We start from the raw sequence: 11,721 nt of genomic DNA, 5'->3' as shown, positions 1-11,721 counted from the left end.
AGGAGGAGGAGGAGGAGGAGTGTATTGCTTTCACATCATTAATTTTGCACACTTTCTCCAGGTGTTATGCCATGGGGGAGTGGGAGGGGTGTGTTAAGGAATAGACTATAGAAGCAGACTGTATTTAGTAAGTAGAGATATTATTTTATTTTGCGAGTAAAAAAATAACACAGTTCCACAAAAAATCAGTACTTAAAATTACTAAATTTTGTTAATTAACTTATTTGTTTAGAGTTATTCTAATGTGACACAAGGTAATATAATTTTTGCGAACGATTTAAATTTACGTGTGTACTACAAGACTACTAAAAGGCAATCAAGCGCAGGTGTCACGTGACCGTGTTGTTACGTACCTCATTTTATCTGGCGCAGGATTACTTGACAAAATATAAGTTTTTAGGGGATAATCGAACTTTTCCTAACCACAGAAGTAGGCTTAACTTAATCATTTAGACTCTGACAAGATGGTCGGAAATAAATCCATGGCGGTGAGTTCTCCAAAGGAGCTCCTTTTGCCAATGATCGTCCCCCAAAAGCTGTTGATGGGACCAGGGCCTTCCAACGTACCACCGAGGATCCTCGCAGCCGGAGCTCTGCCGATACTTGGACACATGCATCCGGAGACTTTAAAGGTCAGTCGTTGTATTTTACAGATCCTTCATGCTTTCTTATTTCTATTTCTTCTTCTTCTTCTTCTTCCTCGGTAAATGCTACTTCATACAACGAATATTATGCACTGCAGTGTGGTGTGTGCCATGTCCGAAATGTGTGTAGGCCTCAATCCAGGTGCAAAATATATAGACCATGATCAAGATAATTAACACATTTTTCACTTGATATTGATGCCTGCCTGCAGCAGCTAGATCTAGTGCATGGTCAAATTGTGGTGGACAAGATGAAATTGAAACTAAAGGGTCCTTAACTTAAGTAATGCACATGCATGTAATAAATTAAAGCTGTCAGATGAGAATCTCACCCTGATTTCTATCTAGACCTACTCATAATTTCACAAAATGGAAAGAAATTAATGAGATTCTTGTTGCTCAGTTACATCAGAAGTTTGGCTAGCATTGAAAGCATAACATTGCACGTATTTGCAGGGTGTGTACATGTACATGTAAAGTAAGGACCCGCATAACTTTAGAACCCTCTACCGTGTATGTATGATGTATCATGATGTATTTTCATATTGCACTCCTCTAGATCATGGACGACATAAAGAAGGGATTACAGTATGTATTCCAGACGAAGAATGAACTAACGTTCGCTGTGAGTGGTTCAGGACATTGTGGGATGGAGGCAGCCATGATGAACCTGATTGAACCCGGTGATGTGATTCTGGTTGCTTCCAATGGGATCTGGGGAGAGAGAATAGCAGATCTAGGCAAGAGACTTGGTAAGAGAAATAAACCCAAAGCAGAACTGTTAAGCATTCCCATCTGCTTCCTCTATTGGGTTACCTGCTCTTATCTTCTTCTTTTTTAATAATAACAAATCAGAAATATTTTCACAGGGTAACATCATATTGGCATTATTTTCTTCCACACAGCCCAGACATATCCCAAATGGCAGCCATTTGAAAATCTAAAAATAGGGTGGCCTTCTTTGAAAATCACCTGGCCGATAGTCTTTGAATATGGAAGGCTTCTTCTGTCCTTGATGATCTAGGTAGTTCTGATGACACTTATTGAAGTTATTTGCAGATACTTTAAAAAGATAACAAAGAAATACACACATCGTTTTAGGAAAACACCATTAGCTGCATTTAAAGTAAATGGGTTGAGATGCATTGTATTTTGTTCTGCAATTTGGCAATCTTATAAAATCATTTTTCATGCCGGGTAAAGTATATGCCTACATGTATTTGGATTTTAAATTTTCTGTCTTTACATATAATGAAAGTAGTCGGTTTCTTTTAGTTTTAAGAGCTGCTTATTTCAAGGTATGCATTTTTGATCTCGTCAGGAAACCTTCATTAACATCCCTCGATCAGTATCCCTTGATCAGTAGGCATCTAAGGTTTCACTGTTCAAGGAGATCATAATCCTATTTATGAAGCATGATGGCCGGCTTAGTGGCAGAGCCGTGGTCTTGTAGCCAGGAGGTCCTAGGTTAAAAACCAAGGGCTTGTGCCCTTTGGTAAGGCATTAATCCTCATTACCAAGTCCTTCAGAGGGCAGGTCCAAGCTATTGTCCCCTCTGGGGGTCAAATTTCATCTTTATATATATTTAACAAACTATACATCATTTTAAAGCTGAAACTATGAATTTTATGAATCTGATAAAAAAAATAAAAAATCATCAAAATACGAAGAATGCCAAGGTCACGAACTTTGATTTGTGTTAATTAGCGTGACGTACGGGACATTACATTTTTATTTTTGTATCTCATTTGAATTATTTTTTCAAAATTAAATATTTTAGGACATGTAGACCATCATACTAGAAAATAGGAAAAAAATATAAAAACTTTCAAAATTAATTAATTATGCAAATGAGGTAGGTTCCAAAATGTGATGTCCCGTACGTCACAATTTGACATTAATTTGTTTAATTTTAATTATGAAAATAATTTTTTTTTTTAAAGATATTCTAGGAAGTTCTAATTTACATGAATACCTAGCAAAAAATAGGTTTAACAAAAATTACGAAAATTCTGTGTTGATTACATAATCAAATTAAGAAATGTGACGTACGGGACAAGTGTGTGACGTACGGGACAACCCCATATAAAACCAATGCAAGATGTGAAAAAGGGAAATGACCAAAAGGAGAATATATATGTGTTAGGAAACTTGTTGTATACAGGGATATATGAACATTCCAACTGGGTCCCTTCTAGGAATTTACTCATACTGTTGTTGTTATTGTTTAAGTCTTAAAGGCATGTGTCATTCAATTATGAATTTTTATTGATGTAATTAGTCTTCAAGCCAGACCCCTGGTATTATCAACTTTGGTATTTTGCCAGTTGATGTCCCCAACATTGGCAGGATGCTAAATATGTAAATCATAATAGTACATGTACATGTTATGGAGCCAGCTCAGGAATTTTGATCTCCTAAAAACTAAATCATAACTTTTAAGGAAGGATAGCCTCTCTCACTCTCAGCCACTTAGGATTTTCATCACTTTTACATCCATGCATTTTTGTTGAATTACGCTTTAATCTTTTGAATTGTGGAAAAGGTCACACAAACCTAGGGTTTTAATTTATTATATCTGGTGGTGTTAATAAGATGTCTTTAATCAATACAAAATACATTCAAGATTTATATTTTTGTATCCATCTTTCACAAACATGTACATTAATGTACCGGTACATTAAACTTCTTGAATATATGACAGCAACATATATATGTACATGTTCTAATCTGTGATAAAAAGATTAGAATAAGACAATATGTTCAGCGTTATCTTTGAATTCCTTCGAAATTCTATGATATTACTATCAAGTAATTCAAACAAGCTATGAAGAAAAGATTTCATATTTGTAATGTACCGTATCTTTGTTCACAAAATATGATGTGCCGAGTGTGCCCCCGTGTTTCAAACAAGTTTTAATGAAAGTTTTCAAGTTCAAGTTCATCTTCTTCATTAATTATTATTTTAAAACATTTACATGTACATGTAGCACTGTTGAATGGAATGGATGAAAGAAATGAGAAAAGAAGCATGACTGCACATGATAGATGGGTAAATGGAATAAAAATGGTAATATAGTGTGTGTGTATGTATGTAATTTAATTTGTTTTCTTTATTAAAGTAATATTTGTATTGATTTACCTCATAAATTAACACAGAGGATATTGAGTGATGGTCAGAGGATCTAATTGGGTTCTAAAACACTCTAATTGTCACTGATTTAAGTTAAAATTGTTCATATTTAACAAATTTTGACGAAAATTCTTCATTTCAATGCATTTTCCCATAGGGAAAAGTTGTCCCGTACGTCACGTGTCCCGTACGTCACATACACACATTTATGTTTTGGTATATTACATAACAACGGAAGGTCAGAAAAATATAGTTATAGTTGTGATTAATGCTTGATTCCATAATGAATTAAGATATCATTACCATAAATCTCATAACTTCATAAATTCAGAGAATTTTTACGACAAACTTATTTTTGAAAAAGTCAGAAATTCTCTGGTCCCGTACGTCACGCAGCACATTAATTACATTAAAAATTAATTTATGAATTGTTCAGAACTAAAACTTTCCACAAATGAACTAGCCCATAATAGCCACAGACTCATACCAAAAGATAGCCATATAAATAATTTCATCCATTGTTATTTCTTGTTTAAAGTCTCTGAATGTCCCGTACGTCACAATCCAAATAGCTTGGACCTGCCCCAGAGAGGACTTAAAGTCTCCCGTCCACTGGTTGTTTACTTACAAGCATTTACATGTTTTCTTAGCAGTCGGGTAAAACAATCATCAATCATAATGGCATTCTATTTTTCTCCCTGTCATTGTTTTTATTTTATCAGGAGCCAATGTGAAAGTATTGCAGAACCCAACTGGTGTAGCATTCTCCCTCAAGCAGATTGAACAGGTCAGTGATGAGATAAAGTTGAAGAACAATAGGATGGAGAATTTCTTTTGAGATTTCCATTCTACCTTTGATGATGTAAAATTAGGGGTCAGGTTGACAATTGTTTTGTTGTGTTTTTTCCAAAATATTTTTTCTTTCATATTGAGACAAATCTAGAACCCCTTAGAACTACTGTCATGACCATGCCTGCACTTACATGTAAACATGACTAGTAACTGTAACATTTGTAATGTATCAATTTAAACAAGTACATGGACATGCACCTTTGATGGGTACAGTTTTCATACGTTGGATCTGCATCTGAGTAACAGTGATTTTACCAGAAACAAACATCCCTTCTCTGCCCCTCCCCCCTCCTCCACCCCCAGATGAAAAAGTGTGCACTAACCTAGGATACGCCCCACTCACAAAACTTTGAAAGAGTCTTTTCTTCTTTTTTTCTTTCATCAGAGTATTCACGTTTACAAACCAGCCTTATTTGCCATCACACATGGAGAGTCATCGTCTGGTGTGTTACAGCCATTGCAAGGAATTGGAAACGTGTGCCACAGGTAACAAACAAGGAATATCACCCTTATTTTTTTATCCCGGGGGTTGGGGTGGTGGCACTTCCACCTACACTGTAGGCAACTATTCAATTTTCAATCCAATGTGGAAATTTAGCTTTTAAAAAAAAAAATCCTGTATGGCATTGATAGGGCTAAAATGAAATTTGTATTCTTATTTGTCATAGCTTCAGCTTTCAAAATATATTTCTTTGTTCACACAAGCTCTTTTTGGATTATATGTTGAGCATATACGTAAATCAAATTGTTATCTTATACATGTAGATGTGCTTGAATGTAAAATTATATTGTTTACTGAAGATTTACTGTTTTGTTTATACAGATTATATTAATTTCAATATTGCATTACCAAACATATTCTCTATTAGCCAATAATAGGAAGTGAAACTATAATTTCACTCTCCATTTGTCTTAGGTGAATTATACGTCCATTTTGTTCTCCATATACATGTACCGTGCACCCACATGACAATAGGCCTACTTTGAAGCATGCAAAACAGATACATTTTCTTAGCACTGATCATAATTTATTCAACTGTTATATTCCTCCTATGAATTTGCGTAAGTCATATCATAAAACACTTATTTTTCCACATCCATTACCCACTTCCGTTATCCCACCATCAATATTCTTTAATCTAAGGTGTACCTATAATTGTTTGTTATGAATGTACTATTTTTAATGACTTTGTAATACTATTGTATTTTGTGCAGTATCCTTGTGTTAATACTGATGTATAAATTGCACTCGATTCAGCCGAAAGGCTGCCATGTACAATGTTGTTTTATACCACAATAAATAAATAAATAAAATGTATATACAGTTAACAACTGAATTATTTGTACCCTACCAAGGTTTATAATTTTAAAGTCTGAGAAAAGTTTATTTGTTCCAATGTATGTTTCTTGATAATGTGACATATGAAGCTCACATTAAAAGGTATTCAACAAAAGCCATGATTCAACCAGTCGACCTTTCATTCTTGTGTTACGAAAAACACACAAACATAAAATTTACAAGGGGTATGAATGATTTAGTTGTATATAGTTCTTGCTTGTCATATTGATGATTTGTTTCTATTTCTCCTGCTGTCTGTCTAGGAATGATTGTCTCTTCTTGGTAGACTCTGTTGCATCTCTGGGAGGGGTGCCTATGTTTGTGGATGAATGGGGTAAGAGTACATGATCATTTACAATGAAAGGTCATGGACATTATTCAGTTAGAAAATAAAATCATAAGTATTTTACTTATTTTTTTGGTATGCATTTGATTTTTGTGGCCAATGATTTTACCCTAATGCTAACTATATTACGCATTGCGGATGTAGTATCGAGAATAATATCGCTAGTGATATTCGTTTGTCTCGCAATGTATGGTCAACAAGAGATCTAAAAGATCACAACGTTTCGTGCGCCTCTGCAACACTTCGTCAGAAAGCTGCATTTAAAGCAAAAGAAGACATTCTGGCTTATTGTATGATTTGATACGACCGAGGTACTAATGGAATTGAACCATAAGGAGCATCACAGTCACAAATGTGCTATTTTTCGGCAAAACAGCTGCTTCTATAAAGTAAATACTCTGTGCATTAAAAATACTTTTATATCAACAATTCATAGTGGAATTAGGCATTTTTTGATATTTTTCTGAAAGATGAATGAATATGCTTTAACATATGTTCAAATTTCTACCAATTTCTTCCAGGTATTGATGCCATCTACAGTGGTAGCCAGAAGGTCCTTGGTGCACCCCCTGGTACTGCTCCTATATCATTCAGTCAAAGAGCAATGTAAGCACTATTATATAAAGCACCTCATGTACATAGATTTGAACCTGATCAGGATATATTGAATATATTGATTTATGCTGCAAAGTGCATAGAGAACTAACTCACTTTGTTATGCAATCTCCAAGTATGTACTGTTATTACAATCAAATATATTCAAGTGTCCACCTGTATAGAAAGCCCATCTGTATATAACGCTACATTTTTGTATCCCTTGACCAGTATTTCTCACTGGAACCTGTCATAAAGGAACCTGTATATAAAGGCCACCTTCCTAAATAGATCACATTTCTTAAATCTCCTGAGTAGTCTTCATGTCCACTCCCATGGACTGGTATGTACTTTAGATGGACTTTGAGTATCACGTTTAGAAGACTAACAATTATTTTAATTTGTTATATGTAATATCTTTGTATGTATTCTACACATCAGAATAATGGAACATTATATGTCGTCTGTTTTGAAGCCGGAAGAGAATTAATTTTGTATAAAATCATTGCCCTTCTAGCTCGGAATGAACGATATATGCTTTGCTCATTTTCATCTTCTTTTACCCAGATCCAAGTTTAAGAGCAAGAAGATCAGAGTGCCTTCTTTCTATCTGGATCTGAATCATCTAGCCAACTACTGGGGATGTGATGCAGGGCCTAGGAGGTATCTTAAATTATTTGTTGGTTATTATTATTTTTATTCTAATGAAATTGAAGGAAATGAATACATAACTTCATTCACATTCATATTTTTACCAAAAAACAAACAAACTTGGAATTGTCTTCTGTAAATAATACTGCAGCATTTGTAATTGCTCCATCGATCCAGTAAACTATTCCAAGGCGCAGAGGGAGATTATTACCCTGGCTTTAGCACGGCTGCCATTAGTATTACGGCCATTCTGTATATATATAATAACCTGTTTATTATATTACCTATTATTAACTGGTGGAAGTAGTAAAGAGAAGTGGATTTAGATGGATGGGTCATGTGTTGAGAAGGGAAGATGATGAACCTGTGAAAAGAGCTTGAGATCTGGAAGTGGATGGCATGAGATGGTGATGAAAGAGAGCATAAAGGTTGGTATAAATGAAGTGAATGCTCGAGACAAGAAGAAGTGGAGAGAGGAAGTGTTATGGCACAAAAGTCAGTATCCCATCGTATGAGGGAAATGCTAACTTTAATCAAAGATGATGATGTTTTGTGGTTTGTGTTCATTTTTTCTGTTACTTGTGCTGTATTTTGAGTAAGTTAAAGAATTTATTTGATTGAAATTGCTTTTGTGTTTATTTTTCCCAGATACCACCATACATGTCCAGTGACAAACCTGTATCAACTGAGAGAAGGATTGGCTATGGTAGCAGAAGAGGTAGGCCAGAAATCAATCCTTCTCAGTTTCTGTCTCTCCTCTATCTCTTTCTCCATTATCTCATTATCTCTTATTCTATATTCCCACATGCCAATGTGTGTGTCATCTGTTTGTCTCCATTCTAAATTCTCTCCTTTCCTCCTGCTAGTGAGTTCTCTCTTTTCTGCCACTTTTTTCCTTCTCTCCTCTCTTTCCTTTTCTCTCCTCTTTCTCTCTGTCTGTCTTCCATTGCTTTTTCTCCCTTTCCACTTTCCTCTCTATCTCTTTCATTCTATCTTAAGCTTTTATTTCTTATTTCTCATAGCCTCTGTCTAGACCTATCAAATGATATGTTCATCTCCCCCCCCCCTCTCTCTCTCTCTCTCTCTCTCTCTCTCTCTTTCTTTCTCTCTCTCCCCTTCTCACACTCTGTATTATAATTCTCTCTGTACATTTTCTGGTATAACTTGATTTTTTTTTTCCTTTTGTCATGAGCCAACATTGAACAGATATAATGTTCTTCTAAATATGGACATTATGTATCGTGAGAAGGAATTAACATCCTTCAAGAGTCACAATTGTATCTATTGCTCTTCATATACCACATGTTTTATCTGTACCTTCCAGGGGCTAGAAGGATGCTGGGAGCGCCATAGGGCTGCAGCCCGTTCCCTCTACGCTGGACTGGAGAAACTGGGACTTAAATTGTTTGTTGAAGATGAGGTAAGATCGGTGCAGCTGATGTATGATGAAATAAAACAAGTATTTTCTATCCTGTTATCAAGGAGAACTGCCACTATTGTGTTATGCTTCTGCTACATGAATGTAGAATACTACTATTCAGTTATTACCTTCAGAAAAGCCTTGAACACACATCTTTTTTGCAGTTTGTAGCTGTAAGATTGTTTTTCGTATTACATGTATTTATGGAACTGCCATTACTGTGAGCACTTTGGGCCTTATGGGAAAAGCGTGGTATAAGTAATAATAACAATAATATGTTCCCCTTTGAGTGCCCTACATGTAGAAGGCCTGTGTACAAAGAATTTACAATTAAGGAAGGAACATTACTCTTACTTGTATCCAAATGAAAATCTACATCTTAAAATGTTTGATTTGTTGTAAAGATATATGTAATTTTGAACCCAAAGTATGATATCATACTCTCACCAGATATAATGTTCCCTCCCAATTTCTCTTTCCCTCAATATCTTCATCTCTAAATCTTTCTTTCTCTGACTCTGTTTTTCTATTTCCTCCATCTCACTATCTTTTTTTTTCTTTCTCTCTCTCTCTCTCTACCCCCTTCTCTCTCTCTCTCTCTCTCTCTCTCTCTCTTTCTCTGTAACTCTCATCCCTCCAGGCGACCCGTCTCCCCACAGTAAGCGCCATCTTGGTACCCCCTGGTACGGACTGGAAGAAGGTTGTCGTGTATGTGATGCAGAAGTAAGTCATTGAACAGCTCCCAAGTCTTTCATGAATACAGCTTATAGCCTTGTATTCACATGGCACCCAACACTGTGTCAGAAAACTGCCATGATAAAATAAGATGATGCCAGCATAGATAGTGCACATATGACTGTGTGTCATTAAACATAGATAAAGTGGTTATATTTAGTTGCTACTTCATGTAATTCTACTACCACTACGACTGCTGGTGGCACTACTTCTACTACTACCACTGATGCTGCTACTACTATAACTGCTCCTACTACTACTACTACTACTACTACTACCAATACCACAACAACGATTACTACTACTGCTGCTGCTACTACTACTAGAACAACTACTGTTACTAACCCTACTTCTTCTACTACTACTACTACTCCTACTACCACTACTACTACAATACTAGTACTACTACTACCACTACCACTACTACCACTACTACTACCACTACCACTAATACAACTACAACTACAACTACCACTACTACTATTTTTACCACTAGCACCACTTAAAATTACCACAACAACTGTTGCTTTCACTTCTTCTCCCACTACTACTGACTATTGTCATAGCTAAACATTCAAGTGTTTTTATTTCACCCCATTGTAGGTACAGGATAGAGATATCTGGTGGTCTTGGGCCGAGTGCAGGAAAGGTACGTTCATGGTGTTTGAAATCTGTTTGAACTGATGACAAAAATTCATCTAAATATTGATGGAGCAGCACATTGGAACCTGGTTTGACAATCAAAGTTTCAGTATCAAGTTAAGATATATTCATACCCACCGCACTAGTTTGGCCAGGAGGGATTAGACCTTCCAGCATGGTCACTGACAGGTGGTTATCTCATCAAGTCAGCTCTCATTTAACATAACTATAAGAAAGGGGGGATTGGGGGACCAATGGTCACTGATTAGGCATTGGGCGCAAGTAGCTATAGGTAGTGCAGTGGGGCTTTAAACAAATTCTTGAAAGGTAGTGTGCTAAATATAACACTAGGGTAACATGCTTTTGTGCACCTTTTAAACTCACTTGTCATGATAGCTGCAGATAAGATGGAGTCTACACTTAGACACCACTTACAATTTTCAGTTATTATCTTAGGATGTCTTCTATCTCAAGATACATTGCATACATGAATTGGGGGGGGGGGGGGGGGGGGAGGGTGCTGGCCCCTACTACGAAGGGCAACATCCAGTGTATATTCATTAGTTACTTCCTAACAAAAATGACAAAGGCATAAAAGGAATGAGTATCTCATTTGTTTTGTTGCTCACTACAAATATATATATTTTGTATTAATTTCTCTTTCTCTCTCTTTCACTCTGTCTCTCTGTTTCTCACTCTCCCTGTCTCTGGCTCTCTATCTGTCGCCCTCCCTCTACCCATTTCTCTGTTCCTCTTTTTCTTTCACCTCCTTCTATAATTATCTTTGCTATTGTCTCAGGTATGGCGCATAGGGCTGATGGGGTACAACGCAAACCAGGACAATGTGAAGAGAGTCCTAAGAGTGCTGGAGGATGGACTCAACCATTCCAGGACCACATCTCGTCTCTAGGCTAGCTTCCCTAAACCCACCTGGATAGAGGATGTTAGTGGATTCCACCCACCAAAGACATGTACCTTCATCCCCCACCCACCCCCATCCCATTGAATCCACAGGGGTGTTTAACACAGATCCTGAGTTGAACTTATCTCTAAGTTTGACTTAACAATTATGGAAAGCCGTTAACATCTATGAAAATACTTTGTAAAAGTTATTTTAAAAGGCATAAAATGTTGATTCAAATCATATTATCAAGGAAAATTTCATGTTCTTGATGTGGAATTTATAAAAAGTCTAGAATACTTTATTTTTTGCTTTTGAATATATTTTATTTTAAGGCTACAAATGGCTCTCCATAATTTTTAAGTCCAACTTGGAGTTAAGTTCGACTTAGGATCTTTGTGAAACACCCCCTGAACATATAATGTGAAGTTTTATACCATCCGCAAACTATGTTTAGATAGCAA

At 36.1% G+C, this 11,721-nt stretch overlaps 1 protein-coding gene across 1 annotated transcript; it reads left to right on the top strand.

Annotated features, from left to right (window-relative positions):
- The first annotated feature begins 335 nt into the window (after positions 1-335).
- On the top strand, positions 336-11,493 carry LOC575497 (serine--pyruvate aminotransferase, mitochondrial). The gene is made up of 12 exons (XM_030986512.1): positions 336-632; positions 1,204-1,396; positions 4,500-4,564; positions 5,015-5,115; positions 6,232-6,302; positions 6,836-6,920; positions 7,476-7,571; positions 8,208-8,277; positions 8,884-8,979; positions 9,620-9,702; positions 10,318-10,363; positions 11,156-11,493. Exons 1-12 carry the CDS (start codon positions 465-467, stop codon positions 11,264-11,266), a joined length of 1,185 nt encoding a protein of 394 aa, XP_030842372.1. The 5' UTR covers positions 336-464; the 3' UTR covers positions 11,267-11,493.
- Positions 11,494-11,721: the final 228 nt, after the last annotated feature.

This window comes from Strongylocentrotus purpuratus, unplaced genomic scaffold, assembly GCF_000002235.5.
Source record: "Strongylocentrotus purpuratus isolate Spur 01 unplaced genomic scaffold, Spur_5.0 spur5_scaffold_16, whole genome shotgun sequence".
Taxonomy (NCBI): Eukaryota; Metazoa; Echinodermata; class Echinoidea; order Camarodonta; family Strongylocentrotidae; genus Strongylocentrotus; species Strongylocentrotus purpuratus.
Note: the sequence above shows the minus strand (reverse complement) of the source record. Positions and strands in the feature narration are given on the sequence as shown.